A 27,772-nucleotide genomic window follows, 5' to 3' on the forward strand; every position below is an offset into this window, starting at 1 on the left:
TGAGCTGGCTGCCTGCAGACAAACGAAGATCGGAGAAAGTATACGCCGCTGTACACGTCATGTGTGTGGTGCAAAAAAAGCCCCGGAAATGACTCGTAATAGAATGCCAAGATATTCACCCAGCAAGACCCGCAGGGAGTGTCCAGCTTCTAGAAGTGTCGGGTTTCAAATGAGTTGTAAGAATGAACTACTCAGCGGTCAAGATATGTAAGAGAAGATGAGTAAATTGGTGGAAAAAATCGGGGAAGGGATTGATAGAATGGATATGATTGGAAGCGTAGGTAATGGTACAATATAAGGAGTGAAGTTTTAAATGGGAAAATTAAGATCAAGAGCAGTTAGGCAAAAGCGTAGTAAAACCTCGAATAAATGAAGCAGGCTAGGTGAATATTTGACCCCGCCCTGTTTCAAAATGGGTGCAAATAAAACATCATCATCATCGTCATCATCTTCACGCGTGGTGGAACCAACTGATTGCGCCTGAAGTATTGTGAAACTTTCGCCACGGCAAGGTCAAGCCTTGCCTTTCCTTTCAGGATTTGTTGATGGCGCGGGAAAGCGTCATCGCTGCCGATCACCTTTTTAAATGCGAAAGCGGCAAGCGCCGCATTGCATACTTAGAAAGCCTTCGAGCACTCTAGTATCGAAGGGCATAGTAGTTTTAAACCATAACGCTATGAAACATCTTTTATACTGAAAAGTCATGAAGGAAGCACGAACTTCAGACTCCGAAGCGGTTCGGTGCGATAGAGATCGCGAGCGAAAACTCCTAACACGCACCGCACCTAACGCTTAAACCGTCCTGCGAGTTTCGTTATTGCTCTCATTAGTGTTCTCTTTCACGTTATGCTTTTTAGGCTGCCTTCTTTAGGGTGGAGACTTGGAATGCTCCAGAATTAGGACTGCACTGTTAAACACTTTCTCTGGTCACTATTCTTGCGGTCCTGCACTTGTAGTATTTTATGCGAGTGCTTTTAAAAATATCATCAACTCCAAGTCAACGAATGAAGTTAGCTAAGAGACGATATTTACTGCACGGTGTTTCTACAGCTCGACAGAAATGACGCGCCCTCGTGTAAAGTGAGCACAGCGGTAAGGGTCTTTTTTATTCTTATCCTGACGCAGGCGTTGGACCATTTCCGGCGCTTATCGCTCGACCACTTTGCGCGCACACCGGACGTGGCCAACTCCGGGGCGTACATCAACTACCGCGAGGTGTTCGGTCGCTTCGAGCTGCGGCCTGGTCACTACGTCATCATACCGGCCACCTTCGACCCACACTGTCCCGGAGCGTTCATGATACGGGTGTACGCCAGCAGTCCCTTCCAACTGAGGTGAACAGAATGTCGCCTTAGTTTTGAGCAGTGAATGGCGTGGCAGTACCTTACGAATGTCGATAGCCACTCCACTGAATGTACATTAGCGAACATGCGCGTACAACTTTTGTCAAAAGAAACAAAACCAGTGTTGTGCATAAGACTGACTCTGGCTCTGGGGTGCTTAGATGATTGCCGGTTGTATCTGCCCCGCTCCAAATTTTCGGTGAGGTAGCTGCACTGCCGTCCTACCCCTCTGGAGCTTTCTAGCGCTGCGATTTTTTGCGGGTGTGACATGGAGCAGGCTGAAGCCCAATTTTGTAATAATTTGTTTTCTCTTTGATTATATTCTGTTACTATTATCTGTAACGTGGAGGCGCTCGTCTGGGCAATATGGACATTTAGCTTCTGCGTAAACGTATTGCCCTTCGCTGAATACTGGTTCACCGGAGACGCATACACGAAGAGGAAGAAAATGAACTACTAGGGAGCATGACGTCACGCCTTCGCAAGTGAAATCTCAGTGAAACCATTCGCTTCGCTTTTTTCTTCGCAGTATCAGCTGAACACGTGACCTCTGAGACTCACTATAATGGCCGGGAATGTTTCGTTCCCGGAAGTTTTTTAATCGACGCGCTCATGTTTGGCTGCCCTGACGTAGTTCTGCTTGCAGAGCGGTAGTACTAAAACCTACCGCGCGCTCTGATGTAACGATTACATGTTGGGTCAATACGTTTGTCTTTAATCGTGTTGCACAATGCTTTCATCTAATGCTTGCCTTCTTCCATGCGCAAATTAGAATGACCTGCTTAATGGCCCAGAATTTAAACAGCCATATTCTACTCAGGTGCCGGAGTGAAGAGTCGGTAGCGACGTAATCATTACCATGCGATCTCTTATTGAGATGAGCATTCTTGAGGTACTCTAAACATTCTTCAAGGACTGTTGTCCTGGGTCTCTAAATATTTGACCGTCAACTTGGACCACTGGGTAACTTTGGGTTCCGTGGTTTTATGGGTAGCGCGTCGGGGTGCTGTGCCGAGTAAGCCTTGTTCAAAACCAACCAACGGGCCAACTTGGCTCACTCGTTACGTGACATTTGGCACGTGTCACTCTTCAATGAACGCTTTTGACGTCAAGTTGTGTCACTGAGGTTGTGCCGCTGGATATGTGCCATTGCGTATGTCTCATTATTCAAGCAACCTCTTTCACCCAAGCTTCGGCTCGCTGGACATTTTCCACATTTCAATAAACCTCTTTGACGCCAATATGGGTCAGTAGGTGTGTGTCACTGGGTACGTGCCGTTCTTCAACGATAAAAAAAAGTATTTAAATTGTATCCGGCGTTGGGCTGAATCGAACCCGCTTTGCACATATTCATGCAAGCTTGTCTGCGTATATACTCACGCACGCACCACGTGCGTACTTCTAGGCGGTGCCGCTAGAGGGCAAGCGCAACAGCGTAGGCAGGATGCGCATCTACAACGAATAAACGACGCGTCTCGACGGTGGCAATCCGTTGTGTCGCAGCAGTGTATGAGTGCTCATCGCATGAACCTCGACATCCATCGTGAGATGCGTTCTGTCGGAATATCTTTATTCTTCTTCAGCGAGCACACGTTCGTAACATGCACAGGTGTCTATAGTACGGGGGTTGGACAAAGCGTCACAAGCTGTCTGTGCCGGCGCGGTTGTTGCAGTCCACGTCGTCTTTGGTATCCTGGTATTCCGGGAAGGCTAGCGCGTTTACGTAAACGTTTAAACTCTCTAACAACGGTTTCCGAGCGACGTGCGTGCCAACGACGCAGGGTGAAAGCAACGAAAAAAAAAACGGAAACATTAATCGGGCCATTCGGATTAGCGACGCTAAAGCTCGTGGTGGCTTCATTTTTTCCCTGACACCGACCATGCATGGTAATGAAGATTGCACTGCATTCCTCAAAACGAATGTAGCAATGTAACTTAATGTTTTATTTGTTTGCTCATGTTGATTGTCATGGACTTTACTGAGGGATCACAAACATGCTCCTTACGGCTGTACGCAGTCTGTGGCGATATGATTTTCCTTTGTATGTTATTGTTTTCGCACGTTTGACAGATTTGGAGGGTGGACTTCCGTCTTTTTGTGAAGTATTATTACACTCGCTATAATTGAGAATGTGTAGATTTTCTGTTGTTACCTATATCTGCAATGTCGTCTTCAAATGAACGGTCCAATTACATAGAGCTTACAATTTTGCTGGCTATGTATTTGGACTTTTGAGTTGCACATTTCTCCTGTATGGACTAATGTGAGACAAGCTTGTTCCCGGTATCTGCTGCCACAGGCAGTGTAGTTTCAACTGTTAGTTCTACCTACTGCTGCGCACTTTATGAGAAGTGACGACCCGTCATGCTTCTTTATAGCCTTTCCCTTTCCCTTAGCGTGGTTATAGAATTTAAACCCTAAAATAAATAAAAATCATGTACTGCATATACATATGTTCCGTCATACGTAAGTTGTTTTGAAGAAATTTGGGTAGAGAGTGCCTCGTCTTCTTCATGGAAATGATAAGCAACATTTGCATAAAAACGACAAGGGTAGCAGTACTTTTCCATGTTAAGTACCACGAACGTTTCGCATAAGATAATAGAACGACCTGAATTCGCATGCCTGCCATTATATTAACCTTAAAATGAGTAAACTTCGAATGAGGAGGGGGGGCGGGCGCTGCGCGGAGTTCTTTCTTTTCATTAAACCTTGTTCTGAACAGACGTTGCGTCAGAAAGTGCGTCAGAGAGGCTGGCCTATGTTTTGATAGGAGGACCTAACTTTGTTATAGGAAATCCTTTGTCAACGGTAGGTGACCTTTGACAAAGATAGGTCCATTTATTGAAACGTAAAGCAACCTTTCTGACGTACTTGATCCCTGTTTGTGACCTTTATACTACAGTGTGCTACTCCAACTGTCGGTTCACTTCTTGATTTTGCCTTTCGAGGAACGGATACATATTCGCTTCATTAACGATCATTTACCTTTAGACGCAACAAACAAGCCCCATCAAGCTTGGACTAGCAGACACTGATGGACAACACATTGCTTGTAGTAGATTACATAGACTTTTGCATTGAATTTCGTGTTGCCGATTTTGCCTGCTTTAGAAACTTCTCTGTATCTTTTTGCGTGTATAAACTTACTTGAAGCAAGACCTCCTGGCTACATTCGCCATCCGATTTGCAATCAAAGGCTCGGCAGTCGACGAGCGAGACTTCTTCCCGAACACAATTTAGTTTTCGTAAAAGTTGACGCAACATTCGTAAAATCGACAAGGGAGCCCAAATGCGTAAACATTACGAGACATTCTGGGGAGTCGGTAGATATGCATTTGCGACGTTTGCCGCGATACGGAGACATTGCTTTATTTATCCGTTTCTGCACGATACACGAGCATAGAAACGGAAACCTAAGTGATGCTGGCGGCGAAGCTCTAATAGTTTCAAGTTCACCAAAGACAATTATTGTCATTATTTTCTCTCGAAGGGAGCTTCACTGAGCGAAAAGAAGTCTGCTCATCGATGTCACCGGTGGTCGAACTTCCGAAGAACAAAGCACTCCAGAGACATACCTGCGCCTAGTGGAGAGACCTCACTGTGACACAAGCAAGACATTGTGCTCAAACGTGAGTATTGATAGCGAATACAGTGAAGAACATGCATGCAAATGTTAGACCTGCACATGGCGTCGCAGGAGGTATTTGTAGCATGCGCGCGACGCTGCTTCTTCCCGTGGCCGCGATTTAATTAGGAACAAGAGGAAAAAAAAAATGATTTCGCCACGGTCTCTTATTTGAGCGCAAGGCATGTCTACGGGAATGAATACCTTGTATAAAACGGCTGTCCTGCGGATCTTGCAGGAAGCACTTCTGCCACCGCAAGTGCGTGTCGTCGTTTCGAGGCAACTGCGTAGAGGAAAAAGAAAAGTCTCGTATAAAATATTTCATAATCACTTAGGGCGCAAACTCCTATTGCTAACATAAAAAAAATGGTTGCACTTCACTTAAGTGCTAAACGTCACTATCTTTTCTGCGTGACGTTGCTGGGCTCATCGTTCCTAGCAATACTCTTGGATCTGAGCTTTTGCTTACGTCTATTTATCAGTATATGTACTCGCTCCTTGCACTAGCCTTCATTGGTTTCGGCGCACACGTTCAAAGGAGAAGTGATTCCTTAAGCAGAAGCTGGTATTGCTTAGTCGGTCGCAGAAAAAAATGATTACGATGCTTGTGCAAAGTGTCTCCTACACGCTCCACTGTTTACTTATTGATGCATTAAAGGGACACTGAATATAAGCTCTTTATTCAATGGAGCGTAGTAGAAATTTCTTTCACAGATCTATTCACGTTTATTTAGCGAAATTAACCTGGCATTGTCTCATTAACAAATATCATGAAGAACAAATATACCTTCTTAAATATTTCGCTCGTGTAGGTGCGTCAATGAACTATTAAGTGCGAGGCAATTTCTGTGTGCAAAGGCATTACTAAGTACTAAATGTACCCTGCCACTCCTAGTCTGGGCACTACTTTATCTTTAACGCAATACAAGCTTTACTGCAAAACATTCACGAAGCCACGAGCAGACGCTGCCAGACACCGAGACGTCATGATGAGCTCGGCATCAGGCGGCGCCGACTGGGCGCACTTCAAGGCGGCATCGCGATGCGCTTTGCGTCGCTCTGGCCCCGCTTCTAGCCAGCCACGACGCCGCTTGCGGTAAGGTGACCCATCTGGCAATGCAGAAGTGTGGTCCTCTGAGAACCACAGTTGTGCATCGATCTTGATAAACTTACGTATCCCTTTGCTGTCGCCCTGGTGAGTGTTACGGAAACGCAAGACATTCGTAACTTCATTCCGGCACATCATGTAGCCCGTGGACCGCAAATTCAGGTCAACATCCGTGCTCTTCTTAGTTCGCAAAGTTTCAAGAACTGCTTTGACAGCGTGCGTGTTAGCTCAACGGGAAGCAATTTTCTCAAACAAACATTTCATTTTTTCCATAAGTTTGAGCAGGAAACAGCCTATATGCCGCCTTTCTTACTAACAAACAATGACATTGCTCTCGCGACAGCTTCGAGCATTCGGCTCTTTGGGGTTAGACGGTTCACGAAAGCTCGCGCTTACGAGGGGCACATATTCGACGCTCCGCCCAGGATCGCTTTCCGGATCCGTCCTGAAATCTAGCGCTGAAATCCGCCCAGCGGCGGAACAACGCTGAGGACGAGCACGTGCGCGCTGATTGCGCCGGTGTTCGCTTTCGCGTCGAGCGTCGGTATCGTTGAAAGAGGAGTGCGAGGCGTTGATAAAGCCGTTCACCCTCGTGCGCGAGCCCCGAACGTTCCGCGCGAATACCGAAACGCGCGTACAGTAAAGCCTCGAGTAAGCAGCTCGTTCGGTGTATTGCCGCTCTCGCCCAGCGTGGCAAGACCAGGAAGTTTTTTAACTGTCACTGGTTGCTTCCCGGCTTTCTCTCTCTTTACAGAATGCTTGAAAGCGGCGCGGGAAAAGCCCGCCTCTCCTCGGGATGGCAAACGTCGGTTGCGCTGTGACGTACGCATGCAAAGCGCGAAGGAGGCAAGGGTCGATTAGACGGCGTCGATCGCGCCTTCGCCGAGGAAGGTGGCGAAGCCTCGCTATCCGGCTCCTCCCCCGCGCAGTCGAGTCCGGTTTCCTCGTCAGTGTGCCTGGCCTGGCACGATTGCTCTCGGCTGGGGCTCGATCTATCTCCGGCGCCCGGAGGTGCGTCTCAAGGCGAGTCCTTCGCACCGTCTTTTCGCCTAGCCAGTTTGTGTGACGCGCGACAGCGTGCTTGGTTCTTCTTTCGCTGCGGCGCTGTTTTGCTTCGCATGCAGATCAGAGAGAAAACTCGGCGTTTTGTAGTAAAATACGTGCTTCAGATGCCGTCACTCACAACCAAAGTGTGTCATTGACCATCGGCTGACTGCTCGTTGGCGAAGCTAACAAGCTAATTGTTTCAAAGGTTAGACGCAAGATACACGAACGCAGTCAGACCGAAAAAGCAGGCAATGCAATCATTGTCTTTTTCGCTCCTTTCGTTTCCATGTCTTCTACGCTCAAACCTTTCAAATCGGGAATCCACACCGATTCACTCAGCTTTTAGTCGCACCTAAACGTATTCAATTGTGTGCTCGTTCGCCGTGGCAGTTTTTCATGCAGTGAAGTATTTGAGGAGGTTAGCAGTATTGAATTCGCAAGCATTTTGTCCCCTATGACCCAATTTTAGGCCCATGTTTTGAATCAATTGACAGGTGTCAGCTGGTACAAACAAGAACATGTAGTAGCGTGATTAAGCTCTCCGGAACCTAATCGATACAGCGGTAATTATAAAGGAAGGTAAAAAGTCTGTAAATTTATGCCAGAAAATCCCTCAATATGAGGCAGAAGAATAGTATGAGACGGCGGTTCTCCTAATGCAGTGCACACTCCTGGGATAGTTAACGCTTCGCACTTCTTTGTTTTATTTGCTGGTGTGGTTTCAGTGGCCAACTGTGTTTTGTTTGTTTGCAGCACTCGGTTTAGTTTGTACATGAAAGGCAAGAAACGGATCTTATGGTGCGGCAATTCAGCACTTAAAAAACTCCGCCACGTATATACAACACTGACTTAGTTAGCCAACTCTGTTCGCTGCTTCTTCGAGGCTTTGTGCGAGGAGATGCGAGTGATTAACGAAACTAATAGTTTGCCGGTGGCTTCTCCCTCCAGACTCGAGCCATGACGAAAGTGCAGCTCTCGTCAATTTTACTGGCTGTTCTGTGCCTCGGCGTCGAAGGCAGCAAGGACTACAACATTGGTCTCTGCAGCAAGACCTTCTTCAGCTGCCAGTGCGGCACACCTGGTTACACGCTGCACGTAACCGTCAAACAGTGAGTTCCAGAACGCGAGGAGTTGTGAACGACGTTACCAGATGAGTCCTGGCGAAGTGGCGTTCACTCCTGTCAAACAAACACGCTGCAAATCATGCACAGACAACTCTGTAAAAAATTCCAGCAAAAGTAGGGGTTTCCGAGTATTCGAAACTCTGAATCGAATCGAATCGAGTAGTCTTTGGCACTCAATTCGTATTCAATCTGAGAATTCTCTGTTAGAAGTTATCGAATAATTGTGGCTGTCCGAAAAAATGTACGTGATAACAAGATATTTGGAGACGTCATGGAGAATGATCGACGGGAGTGGGGACTTTTCCGAACGGTTCATTTGCAGAAAAAGCGTGGTTCTTGCGCAGATAACCGGTTTCTAAATGAGCCCATGAAGGAGATCATATCTTCACGTCATTTGTTAAGCTTTTAAGAAATGTGCCTCACCTTAGGCAGATTACAAGTTGGTAGCTTTGATTTAGGCTAATCAACTTTCCATTCGGCGTCTCATAACGTTTAAATTTCTTCACAACGATTTGCTGGTCTGTAGTACTACTCATACATCTGTGTAATACTTTGTATTTCTTTGTAATACTCTGTGTATTTCTTTGTTCATTACTTTCATTATCCTGGTGCACCACACACCACACCTTTCATTGGTTCCTGATTTACAAGCTGCTCATTTGGCCTGCCAACTAGTTGTTCACGGTATTACATGTATTAAATACCGTAAATACGCCTGCTCGTTCTTCACAAATGTACTCCACTTAACCTTAACTTTTACTTTGTTCAGCAAGTGGAAATATTTCTTATTCCATTCGATATTGGGAGGGTGTTTATTTTTTATTTAAATATCTGTATCCGACTGAACCCGAAAATTTTGCTCTTTGAACAACCCTAGCTAAAAGCAAGATGAATATTGCATCCGAATAGTATTTGCAAACATCTGTAATCTTTTAACAGGATATTTACATCGCACATTGTATTTTCCTTCAACGCTTAGCAGCTGGCATGAAATAATACAAAGCTGGTGAGAATACTGTTCCGCAGATGGGCTGCGTGACTGATTACTACGATAGCGTGTGCTAAGCTGTGATGGTGATCGGGTTTAGGCTGATCATTTTTTTCGACGTGTAATTATGGTGCACCTGAATGAACGTACCCGTCCAGGCCACTTGCATAATGGACATTGAGGGAAGGATGTACGTGGGTGACTGGGTCCTCAGCCACGATCAAAAAAAGAAAGAAAAGAAAAATAGAAACTGTTACCAGACTTACCAGCTAATCTCCGCGTTGCATGCCTTTTCGGCTTTATCTTATGAAACCTCTGTCGTGCAGTAGGATTTGTCGAATAAAAGAGAAACAAACACATATGATATTTGTTAAGATAGAAACAAACGAGATCTGAAATCTCGACTCATCATCCTAATTAAGGCTGAAGATTGTCATGTAATTTCTTTTCCAGAGTCTGACGCTTTCGATTACACGGAAAGAAAATCTGCATATAGACTGTTTTTACAAGGGCGCCGCCATATTGCGTATGCAGTGGCGCAATCTATGGGCAGTCGCAGTGCTGGCTTGGGCGAGTGCTCTGTTTTGTATGCTCGGCGGAAGTTTCCGGTTGTTTTTTTCGCGCTCGGGTGTTATACTGCGCGTGACATGGCGCCTTCTACTTTGGAAACGGTTCTGCGAGGCGTGCCGAAGTAATTTAAGTTGACATGGCTGGTACTTCTGATATTGAGGTGGACGGAGCATTCAGTGCGATGTGTGCGCGCTTGTTTGAGCAGCCTCCGAGATCGGTTGTGTATTTCTGAAAATTTGTTTCAGGAATGTTACCCCACTGCAGCATTGTCACTGTTATTATACGCTCTAGTTTAGCAGCCATAAGTAGTTACGAACATGTGATTATCGTAACAACGTCGCTGCAATTCTGCTGCAGAATAACTTGCTCAATTTACTTTGACGTGCCTTCAAATTGTTACTTGTAGACACATTGCGTGAGCGCCTTGTTTGCTGGACGAGGTCTCTCTCCACGAGTAAAGCAGTTTTCGTTAGTAATAACTGCATACCGTATAGTGTGAACCACACTGGTCGAGTGGACTAGCGACTGGCTGCAGACTGCGCGAGCGTTCGAGGTATAGGTCTGTTTGTTTTATACAGCGCATGGCCCGAGCATGTGGCATAACCATACGCGAGCTTATTGCTGTGTTAGCACGTGTTTAGTATTTTTTTCCGCGCGAACAAAAAAAAAAAACCCAAAAAACGAACCTTTGTTTGTTCAGTGTTGTTGGTGCCGTCGTCTAAGACGCACTCACCCGTCTTACGGAAATTGTGTCCTCACAAATACATAAATAAAACAGATACATAAAAGCGCAATGCTTTTATGTATCATACTCGTTTATCAACCGCAATGCTCGCTGTGTTGAGCAAATTCATCGGCCTCATAAAGAAGGCTAACGGGGACGTAGTGTATAGTGATTTCAAGTATACTAGACTTAAAACGCGTGAGAATGAAGCCCATGGCTGACGCAAAAGTTTCGTAACGATTTGCATTTAGGTGTTTCGGGGTTTCCTTGGGATGACCGCACACTAGCGGTAGGTTGTTTTAGCTCCCACGCCATGCAATCAGAGACTGAGAAGACTTTACAACGCACGCTGGCTATTCACAGACGTCATTTGTATTTGTCCAGTGAAAATCGATACGGTCGAAACAGTTCACAGCACATACACACACCGCGGTTGACGATGCGGGTGCCGCATTTCTGCGCAAATCAAGAGAAATTTCCGCGCACTGTAGCTACTGCTGCTCCTAAAGGCTGCGCAGTGGTCTTTCGATGACCTCGTATGAACTGATATCAACTTGTAGGAACTCGTATAAATCCTATCGTGTAAATTACATGCATAATGAGCTAGAACATCTCCAAATCGTTCTGAAGCTCGCGACAGCAACACATTCAAACAGCGCTATACGCCGGCTCGCAGAAGGCAGACAGGAGGAAAGCCTCGCCGCACACCTTTTCCTCAACGCCCGATGAAGAGGTACATGGGAGGCTTTCCCAAAATTCTAATCCTGTCAATAGTAGCCACAAAGCTGTCGCATGCATCGCATGAGCCACACACGCTCTCATTTTCATTTCACAGGAATGACATTTGAAGACACCGCAGCTATCCTTCCAGGCTATCTTATACTAACAAGCTATATTTTTGCGCATTTATTCCATTACGCATTTTAAATCGCCAGTAGATATTATTTATTTCAAACTCATTTAGGTTCCCTCGAGGCGCATTGGTAAGGAGAGGTTGCTGGAAGTTTTCTGTAGAATCTGCTCCAAGAACTTGCACCTTGGAGGAATCTCACAAACATTGCTAAACAGTTGAGGCGGGAACTCCCGGAATCCTTTTCAAGGAGGTTGGGGATCTGCTGTGGTTGTAGGAGCGCCACTTATTCGGTTTCCACCCGCAGGTGCACCTACGTTCACCGGTGGCAATTCAAGTGCCGGCCGTGCAGCAATCGCAAGCCCGAGGAAGTGTGCCCCATGCTCAAGAACTGCAAGGAGTGCAATGACGACGCCAAGAGCTGCGCCACGTGTCCTCCCGGCCGCTACGGCCAATGGTGCGAGGAACGTGAGTGGCACATGCACTTTCAACATGCCGTGGGTGCACTGTCTCCGCTGTGATCTGAGATGACTACTTGGTGCATCATGCAATGGGGAGGAACTGACGCGCACATCTCCAGTCACGCATTTGCAGATACATTTGAACGCTGTTTGTACGGCTTATGACAGAACGATTCATACTATTAGATTCGTCGGACGATCTCGCCGCTGCCACCATTTGTTGTCGGACGATCTACGAGCTGTAGGCCGATCTCACCGTTGCCATTCAGTTGTAAGATTTGGCAGTCGTAGCTGTAGGGATGAACTTGGGAGGACAGGACTAGGCGAGCAGGGTTTATTTACATATTAACATTTTGAACAAGATGCATTGGCAGTCTAGCGCGACTCCCATATGGAGCCGGCAAGACTAGCATACAACAAACAGCTTACGAGCACACAGCTCACTAGTACATTTCTAGCATGACAACGAGCACTCAGCTCCCGACGACGAGCACACTCTAGCAGCCGGCAATCGCTGCTTATATTCTCTCCGCTTGACGTCATAGTTCGACGTCACCGTTCGAAGGCCCCGTGGACGGATTCCCCGTGGACGGAGGCCAAGTGGACGGAAATGTTCGTCCAGTCATTGTAAACTAGCTGACCCCCGCAGGACGGCCCACACACACAAAGGCACCCACGTTCGAGTGTCCGGAGCCGACGTCAGAGGGCTTCGTAGAACTCTCGGTGCCGCATAGCTCTCGGTGCCGACGTCAGAGGGCTTCGTAGAGCTCTGCTCCGTCTCGGGTGACGCTGGCGGCTAGCACATTCCTGAGCTGACCACGCGCCACGTGGCTGCCGGCCATTCGCAGTTCTCCGAAGTGCGCCCCGTCCGGCCGGATTGGAACACGTGCAGCGGGCTGAAAGCTGGCACGTTGCCACCCCGTCCGGCCATTCCTAACAATACGTAAAGAAAAAAGAAAGAAAGAAAGAAAGTAACAAAAATTTGTCACTTGTAATTTGTGACTGCCTTAGAGGGTTATAAAGTGAACAATGACAACGACAATGATGTTTATTTGCATCAGTACATGACGCGAGGGCCATGCAGAAAAAAGCTGCCACATGGACAGCTTGACGAAGCCGCTGGCACCCGCATGGGCGTTTAATTTAATTATCGGGTTTTACGTGCCAAAACCACTTTCTGATTATGCGGCACGCCGTAGTGGAGGACTCCGGAAATGTTGACCACCTGGGGGTTCTTTAACGTGCACATAAATCTAAGCAAACGGGCGTTTTCGCATTTCGCCCCCATCGAAATGCGGCCGCCGTGGCCGGGATTCGATCCCGTGACCTCGTGCTCAGCAGCCCAACACCATAGCCCCGCATGGGCGTTTGCGCGGCGTTAGCGAACCGAAAGGCAGTGCATCATTGTTTAGAAATGCCATATATATAAAATGAGCATCGCGAACAATGCGAAGCAAATGAAAAAAAAAAGTGCTATAACAACAGGGCATAGTAAAAAGCGTCTCCGACGAATAAGGACAAAAAAGCAATGATAAGTATAAGGGTATCGCAACTGTTCGAAACACGAGGGCGAAAAATATGTAATCAAAACACAAGCCGTAACAATAACATTTCACATACAAACTAAACAAAAGCAAAACTAAGAATGTAATCTACACAATGGGACTCGTTAGTTTCAATAAGAAAAAATTTGCTAAAGCCAGGGAAACAATCTAGTGCAGGCAGAAATTACTATACATAGCTTTAAAAGGATATGCCAAGGAAAGCAATGACAAATGACGGAAAGAAACACTAGCGCTGCCTCTCAACTAAACGTTCCATAAAAAATTACAGGCACACAAAGCGAGAGCCAAATAAACGAAAAAGAAAACCATACTGGACTTATGCACCTTGTTTTACGTTCTTCCCGAACCCTTCAGAATTCACCTTAGCCAGCTGAGCTGCCTGGTCATGTCATGATAGTAAGTAATTAAGTAAGCTAGTTAGTTAGTGAGTTTGCCGGCAACTCTGTTGGTTTTTACCCACTATTGGAGATTGACCAAGTGTCGCTTTAGTAATTTTTCTCTCGTTCTTGTGTTACGTCTTTACTGTGTCAACAGCGTTACTGCGTTTACATTTCCGTCACGACGCGCCATTTTCCTTGCACGATGCTGAGTCGCTTTTCCGCGTGCCGCGTTTGGAGTGGCCAATCGGGCACAGCAACTGAACACTACAGTACAGATAAGCAGTATCCTTTGAGAAAAATAACAGTTCGACAGCCTGCTAAACTGGCACGCAGCACGAATGGGCCTTAGCGGCAGTACTGGTGCTGCGGCCTGCAGGCTCGTGCCATGTAACAGAAAAATGATTTCGTTTGATTTCAGGCTGCCAGTGCCAGAACGGTGGAACCTGTGACTCTAATACAGGAGCCTGCACCTGCCCGCCCTCCTTCATCGGCACCCACTGCGAGCAGTTTTCAGGTTCGTCCATACAACGGAGCTACTGGTTCTGTAAAAGTTATCCTGCAGCAAACTCAGTCTCAGTGAAGTGATTAATTTATGACAACACCATACTCTCTGTTGCCATGGACATTGCCCTTTGCAGCGCTAGCTATGGTAGGTTCTTGCGGCAGTTGATTTGTCTGTTCACAAGGCGTCTAAAATATTGAGATATGTTTATGCAAAGCACCAAATAAACACGATATGTTAAAGATGCGGAGCTACAGCATATATTCAGAGTAACCTCCCACTGAAGTTTCTGGTCTGTTTCAAGAGCACGGACTTTTGGGCTAGTTGATTACGCATACCAGATCATGGTCAAGCACGCACGAACAAGGGCAAAGTGAGGAGCAGACAACACAAGCGCTTACTTCCAATAGATCGTGTGCTTACAAAGTTGCTTCATTGCAACACTTTCCTTCATGACGTCACAAGCCCGAAATGCCGACATCAGGTGGCCATGCTCAGAAACTTAGTTTCTTTGGACGACAGAAAAACAGAAGGTGCGCTGACACACGACACACCCGACTTTACAATGCTATCTGGTTCAATTATCTCCCCAACATCCTGATTCTCATTTTTGGCTATATACTATCCTACAGATGTTGAATAAGGGATTACATGGCTGTTTGTTTTGTATTCCACAGTCATGCTCAGAAACTAAGTTTCTGAGCATGGCCACCTGATGTCGGCATTCGGGTCTTGTGACGTCATAAAGGAAAGCGTTGAAATAATGTAATTTTGTAAGCACATGATCAGTTGAAAGTAAGCGCTTATGTTGTCTGCTCCTCACTTTATCCTTGTTTGTGCGCGCTTGACCGTGAGCCGGTCTGTTTGTCTGTTTTGGGAGTCGTGAAGAGTGCGATGGCAGTTTCAGCGTAACCTACTTACTTTCTCTTGAGTTACGGCGAATGTTATGAAATCGCGACCACATCTGTCATGCTCAAAGGCCAGTTCGCATACTGTATCGCAATTGTTGAAATGCACCGGACTGAGCGACCGCCTGTACTCTTTCAGTGCATCCTCTTCAGTCCACATGGTGTTTACTCTCTCCTTCTTTTCCTCGTTCTATCCTGTTTACCGTGACCGCCTGGTATTGTTGCAAACCATACATTTGTCTGATTGACCTCCACACATAGTTGTAAATTTTGCTTTACCTCCCTGCACCTCTCGGTGAGTGAACAATCTTTCCTTGTCATATTCACCTTGATCATCAAGATGACGTAACTCTGTCAGCGCCTGAAGATGCCTCTGCTGGAATTGTGTTAACTGGGTTGAGGCCACCCGTGGCCGCTTCTTCCGTTGCAGGATGCATGCCGCCTCAGATAGGCGCCAACGAGCAGGTGACTCTGGACCACCCCGAGACGCCGACGGTGTCCTACTTCGCCTGCGAGCGCGGCTTTTACCTTATGGGCGCCACCACCGCCACCTGCCTGGGGAACGGAGTGTGGAGTGAACCGAGCCCTAAATGCGGTAAAGGGATACGTCACCGCTTCCGAGTGATTGTTAAGTGCGAGGATGCTCAAGCGCTTTAGGTGACGCGGACGAAGCAGGCGGACGCGCGGAAATGCTAGCACGAAGGTCAGTGTTTGTGCATGTCTACTGGCTTCCCTAGTGTTCTGCATAGCGCGTCGATGTGCTCAAACACATCTTCCTAGCAAGGTTGAACCTGTATCTATGTGTATTTGTCATGATTGCCGGACTGACCGATTGAAAGCGACACCTGCGTTATGAGAGGCGCTAATTGCAAGACTGCGCATTAAGATTACTTTTGACCCCCAACCTGGGTTCCCGGAGTATCTACCGAAACTTAAGTACAGAAGCATTTTTATGTGATTTGAATTCTCTCGACACCTCGGCACTTTTCCTTCTATCCGCGCCTGTTTCACGGCACTGACTGCGTATATACACGGACTTTGCACGGCGCGACTTTCACGGCGCTGCTGATAAAAGTGATATCAGGGGCTCTTCTAGCTGACAATAAAAGTGAAAGATTTACGCCTGATCTAGGTACCTATGTAATGGCACCGTAGTTCATTCGAATTCAAAGATACCGAACCCCAAATCTACCAGCGGCAAAATACTCTTCTAAGTTGGAAGGGCGCGTTGCGTTAAGCTTTCTTCGTGGCGTTCGAAAGTCTAGGCGCTGTGGCGTGTCGGTTTATCGATGCGATTGGAATTATTAGCCCACTTCTACCACTAAAAATTGTAAATAAAAGTTTATTCTGCATGGCGGTATGTTCCTACACGAACATAATGCTAATCACACTAACGTCGACAGTCAGCGTGAGATGGTCTGCCGTAATTTGGCATTCTGCTGCCATCGGTGCACCGTCTTCACCGCCGTGAATCGAATCCGTGACCTCGTATTCAGTGCAAAAAAGGCCATAGTCACTGAGTCATCGCGGCGTATAGACAACACACCCCTACAAGAAATCAAACTATGGGGTTTTACGTGCCAAAACCACTGTCAGATTATGAGGCACGCCGTAGTGGAGGACTCCGGAAATTTCGACCACCTGGGGTTCTTTAACGTGCACCTAAATCTAAGTACACGGGTGTTTTCGCATTTCGCCCCCATCGAAATAAGGCCGCCGTGGCCGGGATTCGATCCCGCAACCTCGTGTTCAGCAGCCCAACACCATAGCCACTGAGCAACCACGGCGGGTCCTACGAAAAATGAATCAGATGACACGCCGCAAAGTTGCTGAACGTGCTTCCTGTGAGGAACAATAACCAACTAGCCAAAACGCCAACGTTATGGCACGCCGAATTCACACTGTAGGACGACGAGCCCCCCCTCCCCCCCCCTCCCGTTTTTGTAGACATCGGAAAGAGCACAGTGCTTGATTCCTCCAACATGTTCTGAAGTCAACTGAACGTGGTCGCACCCGCAAGCTGCATGTCTCACGCAAAAACTGCTGACCTCCTTTTGTTTTGTTTCTGAGATTGTTTTATGTATAGAAATCTAACAGCAATAATTTAATAACCTTGCGCACCAGACCAAATCTAGAACGCCTGGTTTACGTGCCACTGTAATACCTCGAGGCAGATCCGTTCATGCAGCATATAATATGCGAAACACGCTGAGACATGAAAATTGGCTGCGTATACAAAAAAAAAAAAAAACGGAGTTTCGCTCAAAAGCCGGAGGGTCAGTTGCGATAGCAAATTAGTAGACAGCTATACGAAGTGAGGATCGCAGTTTTATGGGCCATGTAAACTCGTAAACATTCGCTTACAAGCTAAATTAACAAACATAGTGTGACGCGCACATACGGAAACACAGCTCACTCGATGAGCGTGGACACTCGCTGTCAACATGCTGGCGCGAGGAACAGCTGCATCCGCAGCGAGCGAATTGGCCTTTGCACTGCCTTTCGCTTCGACGCAGACTAAGCGGCAAGAACACAGCGCATACGAAGCTATGAGCCCTCGGCGTACCTAGGCTCTGTACTCATCGCAGGCTGCTTTCAAACCGCAGCCCTATCTGCGGCGGCAGCCGCGTCCTACGCAGCTGCCACCGGAGTCGAACCTCTCCCCCCCCCCCTTCCCCACCATCAGTGCTTTGCCTTGAGGGGGGTGAGGAAGACGGCGTGCTTCCTCCTTGCCTTCATGCCTTGCGCGCGCGAGATCAAGCTACAATCATCGACTCACCCTCGCACGCTTTCGCTCGCACTCTCAGCATACGGCGCGCGGCCACGGTGTTATCGCATTTGAGCTTTATGCGAAACGTCACGCCGACGACGACGCAGAAGGCGACGACGATGGCGTAAATACTCCTGGAGTGTCCATATAATTTCTAATAGAATAAAACTTATGCACCTGTAGGGTAGACGAAGTACATGTCGAAACTAATTGGCACAAGCTAGCTAGTATTTCTCATTCACATCTATGGCATAAACAGGTCTGCGCTCCTTAAAACCACACTGGAGACGATTCGGCATGGATAGTGTCAATCACTGCATATGGAATCGGACAGCTGGTTGAATGTGAATAAACTTGCAATCTTGACAATGCTGTTCTTACGAACAGTAGTTGTGCCTCATACACACTCTATTCTGCGTGATCCTTCTCTGGTTCGTTAGTTGTGGCACGGTAGCAAGAACAGCCGATATTTTTTCGCGCACTTTCCGCAGAACGGCTATCCTTCTGTCCTGACCTGGGCCGCGTGGTTAACGGCCGCCTCAAGGAGCGGCGCATTTCCTTCCTGGCGGGCGGTGACAATGCTTACGCCAACGGCAGTTCTGTCGAGGTGGTGTGCGACGATCGTTACGACCTGGTCGGGGAGTCCGTGCTCGAGTGCAGAGACGACGGGACGTGGTCGGCCAGCATTCCCACCTGCGTCAAAGGTCCTTTGATCTTTTCGCCTTGCCTTGGACCCAGTGTGCTTATGACATAGAACTTGATTGATACATAGATTAGGTATTGATTGAATGATCGATCGATTTATTGATTGATGGGGTGGATGGTTGAGACACTGATCGACTACGTCAATGACCGTGTCTAGAGGTTCCAAGAATCCGCCAGGCTGTGAGGGACGTTGCTATGCGGACCTCTGTAAGTTTTCAGCACCAGATATAACTCAAGATGCAGAAAAATCTATTATTCTTGATGCACAAGCGCTTTTTCATTTTGGTTCCATCGAAATGCGGCCGTAGCGGCTCGACAATGGGATCGAGTGAACTCGGGGTTTAACAGAAAAGTTCCAGCATCATGTCTTTAACGACCAACTGTGCCGAGAAAGTGGGAGTTTTTGTCGTCTACTAAATTATACAGAAACGCAGATTCGTTGCATTGAAATCCTCAGACAAGTTCTCAGAGCAGTTGCAAACGTGTCCTTGCGAACGAACCTACCCTTATTAAGATTAATACATAGGTGTGTAGCTAGTTCTTTTATTCGTGTATTCTGCATCACGTGACTCTGTCAAGGTGACACAGCGTGGACCTCAGTCACAGGTGGCATTACAACGAACATCTTTATTTTTGAAAATTGAAAATCATAAATGAAAGGGAAAGTTCATTAAAATGGTGTTTACTGAGAGACACGTATTCATTCGGACCCACCAAGCTAGCTGCATACCCCGAAACAAGGGAAAATTGCTGCGCGCATTCAAACTTGCCTTCTATAAGTCTGCCGGACCTCTGGCAGGTGGCATCATATATAAGCGATATGATACGCCATCTTACCGGTCTTTTGCCACCTGTTTGTTGTTCCTGGCATCAATAATACCTACGTTTATTGATCACTTTCCTCTCTGGCTGACTTCCGATACGTTAATTAGCACTTGTACCTTTTTTCTTTCAAGTGATATATTTTATGTGCGCCGCTCTCGTTCCAGTCTCCGAGAACCATGTCAACTGCGAGACCAAAGCACTGGACATTGTTTCATCGTACACCTCACCAGTCAGGTAAAACATGACTTGCCTGCCTTCTTGCCACTTGTGAAAATGCTGTGAATTTTCTGCGTCCATGAGGCCTCCTCTTCCAGTGTCTTTCTCAAGCTAGAGATGTCCGCTTGCGCGCCGTGATTGCAGCGCTGCCGTACGCTCCGCGTACAAACGAAATCTAGCCGGGTGTGCTGCCGCTGCGCCTGTTTATCGCTATCATGAACCGCCGCGAGGGAAGCACATCGGTGACGCAAATCGCACAGCCGACGCGTGCGTCTCTGCACTGTAGCCTTTTAAGCCGCAGCACACCCTGTTAGGTTCTATGTTCGTTCGTACGAGAAACGTTTAAACGTTTGAGAGCGCTGCAATCACGACGTGCAAGTGGGCATGTATTTTTTTCCGTATTTCCCGGGCGTCTGCAATAAGCGGAGGATAAACACTAATACATAATAGATAGAAAGTTAGAAACTGTGTACTCGGACGTTTTGCGAAACGCTCTACAATTTTCTTATTGGAATGTTTTGGCTAACTTTGTTGCTTCGGAAGTTGGTTAACTATTCCTGACTAATTATGCAGTTACACAGAATATGAAACATAGCGACTTACTACATACACTAGTCAGTATTGTGCATTTGGTCGCGTCGTCTTAAAGTGAATTGGCAGATTTTTTAACTCCGGCTAAAATTGGCTGGGACACCCCGTATACACACTACAGTATGTACAGACTCAGTGTGTCTGTATATACGCACCACGAGTTGCAAGTATGATAACATCACTTTTCCCGACCGTACTGAAAAAGTTTTTGCTAGTCGTAGCCCACTCTTCGCATGTTGACATTACGAAAATGTCTGTCATCTTTCAACATTGAGTAGTAAGGGAATAGTTAGTCGTTAACGAATTGCCTGATCTGCGGGTTGCGAGGCGCGTTAGGGTGTCTTGCTCGGCATGACCGCCGTGGTACCGTTACCTTTTCATTGCTACCTCCGCAGGGTATACTGTCCACCGGGGTGTGCGCAGAGCGGCACGGTGATCGGCAGCGTTGTCTACCACCAGCTGTCGGCGCTTTGCCGGGCGGCTGTGCACGCGGGCCGGCTCAACAACGCCGGCGGAACGGTGGCACTGGTGTCCAGCGGTAACTTCGCCGACTTCGGTGCCTCCCTAGCCAATGGTGTCAACAGCGTCAGGTGAGACTGACTCTGGGAAATGGAAGCGATGTAGATACAAGTTTATAGAGTATGCAGAATGTCATTGGCCTTTCAATGGCTCCTTTTCCTTAACATAGGCTTTTACCTTTCTTAGCAGAAATCATAACACTGTCTTTCAGCAACAGTTACTAAAATCTTTTTTTCATTTTGGTGGTCTGTAGCTGTTGAAGACACTTCGAAAACGAGACATTGTAGTCTACCAAACTTTCAAGGCACCTATTGTAGTCTATAAAATCCGTAGAAATAAACCAACAGGGCCGGGATATACCATAACATTTCTATTCCGATGTTATGCTTCTTCGCGCTTTTTCAGTGGTGCGAGTGTATTGCCTCCCTGGCGAATTGCGGTTGATGCTAAAAAAATAATATCGAGCGTAAGAAGCCCTTTCCAAGCAAAGCTCTCTTTGAATGCTTCGCTGCGATTTTGGCGTGTCGTCATCGCCATATGTCACACCAAGTAAACATTCACAAAAAATAAAAATTATGTCTATCTCAGCACTGGGGGCATCAATGTTATCGCCTATTAGGCGGGTAATTTGGAACGTATTTGGCTACTCCGCTTTGTTAAATGTTCTGGAAAGCGTTGCCAGACAGACAAACGTGCATGTACAAGGCTAGGAATTGTAAGTCTGATGACTGCAGCGACATGAAGATGTTGGCATAGACAATAGTGTGATAGCGATGGCACGAGGTCTGATTTTTCGTATTCGGGCAAATAAAACCTGTTTTGCTACAACCTGGGCCAATGCGAAGTGTGGCTCACTGTCTCGGGTCATTTTCGCAGCATAATCTGCCACGGCGAAGTAACTGAGGAATGTCGGTCGATCCCTTAGGCGGTGCAGTTTAGCACAGCGTTTCAAAGTGTTAGCTGCTACGAGGCAAACATCGAAGAAATGACATGTTCCCGCTCGTGACGCAAGTAAAAGAGATCCGAAGGCCTGTGGCCGAATAGAAACTAGCGCGCGCACATGCGCTCTAGCTTCGTGTTGTGTGATGTGAAGCATGAATGCGCCAGTCGTCTCAAAGAGCGATACTCCGTTTCACACATACCAGGCAACGCTTCTCCCCCTTCATCATAGGGGAGCAAGAAAAGGATAATGGGAAAAGCGATAACGGCAATACAAAGTTCATCCCAATGATAATGAAAGCACGATGCTCTTCGCAAGTAACTTGCAGAATGCCGAAGTACTTCCTAACGGCGGCTTACACGGTCTTCTTTTTTCAATTTGCAGGTCGCAAGAACCAGCTCCCGGTTTCACTTTTGTCGAAGACAGAACATCTAAAGTTGAAAAAGGTGCCTTGAATTATTTCATGACGTTTAATATGTTTGGAAAGTTAGTGTTGGTATTTTAAAGTACAGTTAGCGTGACCTCAAAGGCTGATTTTGTCATAATGATTATTTTGGCTAATTAAACTTTCGTGTTGCATCTCTCTTCAAAAGCTCCGCATGCCCCATACGTCTCGTATGCATAATACGAAGTGGTCATATGGGATCCTGTACTGAAAACCACGTTTCCATATAAGCCCTTATGACCATTTAGAATTATGGTGCGGGACATGCTTGTTTTATTAAATAGGCATGCAGCTATTAGCTTTTGAAACGATCTGTCAGTTATTATATTGTAGGGTAGTAAAGGTCTTACATTAGAGCAGGTCAGCAAGTTAGTATGGGGTAAGGTTAAGGAGATAAAAAGAAAGAAGAAAAGAACATGCCTAAAAAAGAGTTCTTGCCGACCACAAACCCTTTCTGATTTTCTGCTAGGTTGCCGGCAAGGTTGGAAACCTGTGGGTGACTCTTGCATTCTTGCCACCCGTCACAAGCTCAGCTATTCCCGGGCCAAACACTACTGCATAAACTCCGGGTCCAGGCTGCTGCAGTTTCGTGAGGACGGGTTTCCTGATTCCTTGCTCACTTTCCTCAAGGCTTCCAGTGAGTGCAAACGAAATATTTTATTTTTTTCGGGAACGTATTATGAAGGGCAAGAGCTCATTTGGTGAACGCTAACGTCTCGTGCAGTCGAAGAAACAATGTTTTCGAATGCTTAAACGGAAGTTGGAGATGCTGGTTCGTTTTATGTATGACTGACAGGGTCTATGCGGCTCCGAGCTGCTCTGCGGGCTGTCAGAGACGCCGTGCTCGTCTGCACAACGAATCTCGAGAGTCGAGGATTATTCAACGTGCACATTCTACGTAAACGTTTGTCTATAGCGAATGCATCGTAAAAACTGCAAGTAGCTGAGAAGTAAATGTTTTCTTGTATTAAAACAAAATATGATAGGAACATTTCATTTCTTAACTCAATTAGGTTAACGCAGAAGCTCCAAGTTCCAATAATTTTTTTTCCACCGATGCAGCCATCACACGTGACGGGTGCTTGCAGGGTTGTCACATAGATGACTGAAGCATAAAGTGAATTGTATCCACGAAAAGCTCATGAATTCAGCTTGTTAAGAAGTCATGAAATACTTATAAAACAGATTTGACGCGCTGGATAGTCGATGCACATGAGCGACGGGAGTATATATGCTGGCGTATGCTGCCAAAGCAGCACCGCCAATCTGAGGGAATGGCAAAGGCGTGTCGTCTGTGGCGGCACGGCTCAAAAAATGGCCATTTCTCTGTATTGGAGCATTGACATTACCTTTCACCGCTTGGTGTGTTTCGCCCTGCATTGCCGTAGCCGTGACAGATGGCGCCACCATTCTATTCTGGTAACATCGCGAACTACCCGTGTGTGACTAAAGTTAGGCCTCCATCCCTAGACATCGAGAAGCAATCTCAAGAATACCGCAGATATACGCCCGAACTTTGCTGCTGAATTGAGACAAAGCACAGGGGAAGTCTACAACACCATTCACATCGTGTGAAGGGGGAAAGCAGGTGAGAACGTTGAAGTAAAAATCCGGAGACCGCGCAGAGCATCCTAGTTGAATGCGAAGGAATTCACCGAGTGAGACCCATAGGTAGCGCACAGCTTCGAGAAACGCTTGGATTTAAAGTGCAGGGAAGCATCAACCGGCCAGCAGTCGAGACGAGCAAGATACGTTTAGAGTGTTCGGTCGGCGAAGAGAATAATGCGACAGGATTCGTTACAGGCATATGTAGCTGTACTCTGTAGGCAGAGAAGTTTAGAGGAAAAGAAAGAGTAAGGAGATGTCTGCAAAAATGCTAGACTGAAAAACGCGTACAGCTTAGCTGATTAACTCAATCATTAGCGCTAAGTGACTATTTGTCGCCCACCTCGTAGCAAAGAGGATGCCAGTAAATCAAGATCATCAGCTGGGGTGCCTTCATGCTAATTCAAGCCTTGAATGGAGCTTGCATTTGGGCTTCCTAAGGGGTGCGAAGGGTACAAGAAAAGCTGGCGCGCAACTCGAACGAATGACTCATCCCACTGCGCGCCGCTCGAGCAGCGCCAAGAAATCTCGGAAGCGACATGCCAGAAAGGACGCCATATTTTTTTAATGTCCGGATGCACGCGTGATCTGCTTAACTGGTGTTTGAAGGCTGTTAATTAGAAAACTACGCAATAACTAGCTTTGCAGTATACGCAATATTATTTGGTTTAAAATTCTGGTGTTTTACGTGCCAGCACCACGACTTGATTGTGAGCAACGCCGTTGTGAGGGACTCCAGACTGATTTTGACCAAGTGGTGCTCTTTAACGGGCACCCTATCCAGGGTGCACGGGAGTTTTTACATTTCACCCCCATCGAAATGCGGCCGACGCGGCCGGGATTCGATACCGCGGCTTCGGGCTTCGTAGCGCAACGCCATAACCACTGCGCCACCACAGTGTAGCCAATATCTCTTGAATAGTGTATATATTAGGCTCATTTATAAGCAGATTAAACCAAGGGTTAACTTCGTTGCAGTGGGCCTTTAGGTCATTTATTCTAGCAACGTAGAGATCGCCTTTTAACTTATCAACATATCACTTAAAAAAAAAAAAACCTGCGCAACAATCGTAGTGATTTATGAATTACATTCGCGCACTGCGGAATTTGTTAATGCTCTGGAATACTGCAAATAAACCATACCGATGGACATTTATGAAAACGATGAGCATCGCGCAAGTGCTGCTAGCATTCAAATAGCTGTTTGGACGAACTACAACTGTCCTTTGTTGATTCAGACTTTCGCTGGCTTTTTTGACGCGTAAACGAAGAGGAAGAAGACCAGGAGAAGACATTTGTTTGTTGCGGTGCATTGTCCGCACTGGCGTTCTATTTACAACCAGTTACTATGAAGGTGCTGATAGTGAGGTGCGTGGTTGGCCCCATGGACATGGAGAATGTCAGAAACTAGGCGAGACCAGAGCGTTGCCTCAGTGTCCCGTGGGATCTTGGTCCTAATGTCCCAAGCAGGGGTGTGGGAGGTGTGGTAGAATACTGATGAACGTTTTCGAGGGCGGGTCCTCTATGTGCGAAGAGCGTAAGCGTAACCCCCGCACATCTGGCAGGATTGACGGCTACGAGGCTGATGGCATCATTGCGGAGGGTCTGCATCTCGGCCTGCCTGACGATTGACGCATCACAGCGGGACATAAAAGGCTAGGGTGGGGGGGGGGGGGGGCAAGAGAGGGTACGTGCATCCTGGTGCAAGGCTTTGAGGTGTGCGTGGAGCTGCCTTCGGTGCTCGGCCTTCTGCTCCTGCGGGTGATGTCAGACCATGATATAGGGATACTCGCTGTAGTGGCTTCACAAAAAAAAGGTGTGAGCTTTATCAGTACCTCAGACCCCTTCGCGGCCAGGTACCCGCTCCATCAGGACGTGTAGGGAAGGATGGGTCTGCATGTGAGGAGGTAATGTTGCTCCGATATGAGGTGACACACTGTCCGATTCAAAAGCCTAAAGGGAAGTTTGGCTATCACTGCGTACAGTTATTGTCTATGTGTTGCGGGACAGGAGGCAAATGGCGAAGCAGCGCACTGACACGGACACGGTGAAGGCACACAAGAGAAGACGAGACTCGCTGCTAGCAGCACGACACTAGCAGCGAGTGTTGTATTTTCTTGTGTGTCTTCACCGTGTCCGTGTCAGTGCGCTGCTTCACCAGCAAGGTATGATGATTAATCACCAACTAGCCCAACTTTCCACATTACCGAGGCAAATATGACGTATGTTATGGTGAGAGCTTCAGCGTCAGCGGGGGAAGGTTTCGCGATTATGGACAGTGTTGTTGTATGACCCGACAGTCGCCGTCGAGGTTCTGTCTGTAATGTAAGCAGCATCTATATTCGTCATGTAAGCGCACCATCGAACAAGAGCAAGACGTCCAGCGCACTGTAACTAAGTGGTTCGGAAACAGAATACGTATCTAGTTTCCCGCGTCTCACACCGTCAAAACATTTATTGAGCCAACTCAACTGGTCAACGCTGCTGGAGAACATGTTCCAAAAGATTCTGAAAAGCGCATCTATACAGCCGTAGTGACCCGACCTCAAGTACCAGTTGGAAGCACTCAACAGAAAAATTGCCAACATGTGATACGTGCTTTGCTCACTGCACTACGCTCACACGTCGCGAATACACTTGCGAGTTCAACGAAGGATATGCTGGAAGCAGTGCTGGCTCTTGAGTGAGTAATACTCTGCTGTACGTCCGCATACACTTAGTAGCATACCGGCAATTTCTTGCCCATTTGGTCCGTTCCACCGTTCAAAAGTGCCCTTAATGATGCAATGAAACTGCGCCGATATCCTACACCATCTGTGCGAATTTAGTCCTTTCCTTCGAGACATGCCTATACCAATTCTAGCCCTCTCGGAGGCTGGTCTCCCAAATGGAAGGACGATTCCAGGGTACATCAGACATGGCAATCCGAGCATAGCTTCATCTGCAAGTGGCAGTGCAATGATATACATCAGGGGCGAAATACCTCACGTCAATGTACCAGTGCAAGACCTTTGTTCTACCTCCTTGGAAGTCGTCGCTGTGCAAGTGCACCTAGAGATCCGAAACTCAGTGTGGCGTCGGTGTATGTAAGTCCACGAAAGAAGTTCTCCACGGAGGCGATTGTAAATTATATTTGCATTGGTTGCCCTTCGCCTAGGATAATGTGTGGGGACTTTAACGCACATCATTCGCTTTGGACGATAAGATTGTACAAGAACTTGTCGCTGCCGCGGATGCTGCTGTCTTAAGTGTGGCGAACGATGACAAACTGACTTTCTTCAGGACACCATATTCATGGAGTGCTATAGACCTCGTATTACACTCTACAAACATTTTGGTGTCATTGAAAAAGTCCCCGGAGAGGATGGCCAGCTAACATTTCCCGATCTTCACAAATGTCATCGAATTTCAGACTGCTGGTCGACAATTCTGTACTGTGACGCGCTGGGACACATACAGAGACGCGTTCTACGAATCCCCTGGTGAGCCATTCGTAGATATTGAGCGGAGCAAGAGAGTGGCTACTTCAGTGTTGAAACTGCTAGGTCATTTCCCTACTCCTGACTTGAAACTAAAGAGTCTCTGCGCAACGCGTAGGATAGCGTAGCGGAAAAACTAATATGCACGAGGTTAACCTGGTATCTTGAGCAAGGAAGCAGACTGCTATCGTGAATGACCGGATTTCGCCCATAGTTGTGTGCCCAGGACAGTGTCTTGGACTTACTAAGCCACTTCGAGCATCTTCGCGTCGAAGGCCTTTCGACACTCGCCATATTTATGGATGCTGCCGAAGCATATGACTGTGTGCTTCATGCTGGCATCATCAACGGACTCCAAGCCCTGGGTATCTCTGGAAATGCTCTTCGATTCGTCCATGAATTTCTTAGAGAGCGACATGTTGAGGTTAAGCTCGCAAATGCAATCAGCGAAAAGCGACGCATTTCCCTCGGCCTCCCA

At 47.1% G+C, this 27,772-nt stretch overlaps 2 protein-coding genes across 3 annotated transcripts in view; both read left to right on the plus strand.

Annotated features, from left to right (window-relative positions):
- The window catches only part of LOC135914921 (calpain clp-1-like), a 34,012-nt gene extending 27,041 nt beyond the window's left edge, over positions 1–6,971 (plus strand). The window contains exons 10-12 of the mRNA XM_070533292.1: positions 1,126–1,334; positions 4,838–4,976; positions 6,835–6,971. Of these exons, the coding sequence (XP_070389393.1) occupies positions 1,126–1,334; positions 4,838–4,850 (222 nt within the window). The 3' untranslated portion in view covers positions 4,851–4,976; positions 6,835–6,971. The remainder of the gene's footprint in view (positions 1–1,125; positions 1,335–4,837; positions 4,977–6,834) is intronic.
- Positions 6,944–27,772, plus strand: part of LOC135914909 (limulus clotting factor C-like) — a 51,260-nt gene continuing 30,431 nt past the window's right edge. The window contains exons 1-10 of one of the 2 annotated variants that reach the window (XM_065447842.2): positions 6,944–7,091; positions 8,076–8,236; positions 11,691–11,851; positions 14,208–14,303; positions 15,630–15,794; positions 18,461–18,673; positions 19,664–19,733; positions 20,702–20,896; positions 22,150–22,211; positions 22,680–22,847. In XM_065447842.2, coding sequence (XP_065303914.1) covers positions 8,085–8,236; positions 11,691–11,851; positions 14,208–14,303; positions 15,630–15,794; positions 18,461–18,673; positions 19,664–19,733; positions 20,702–20,896; positions 22,150–22,211; positions 22,680–22,847 — 1,282 coding nt within the window. In that variant the 5' untranslated portion in view covers positions 6,944–7,091; positions 8,076–8,084. Of the gene's footprint in view, positions 7,104–8,075; positions 8,237–11,690; positions 11,852–14,207; positions 14,304–15,629; positions 15,795–18,460; positions 18,674–19,663; positions 19,734–20,701; positions 20,897–22,149; positions 22,212–22,679; positions 22,848–27,772 lie in introns of both variants that reach the window. The other variant, XM_065447843.2, reaches the window with a different exon arrangement.

The sequence above is a fragment of the Dermacentor albipictus genome, chromosome 2 (genome assembly GCF_038994185.2).
Source record: "Dermacentor albipictus isolate Rhodes 1998 colony chromosome 2, USDA_Dalb.pri_finalv2, whole genome shotgun sequence".
NCBI lineage: Eukaryota > Metazoa > Arthropoda > Arachnida > Ixodida > Ixodidae > Dermacentor > Dermacentor albipictus.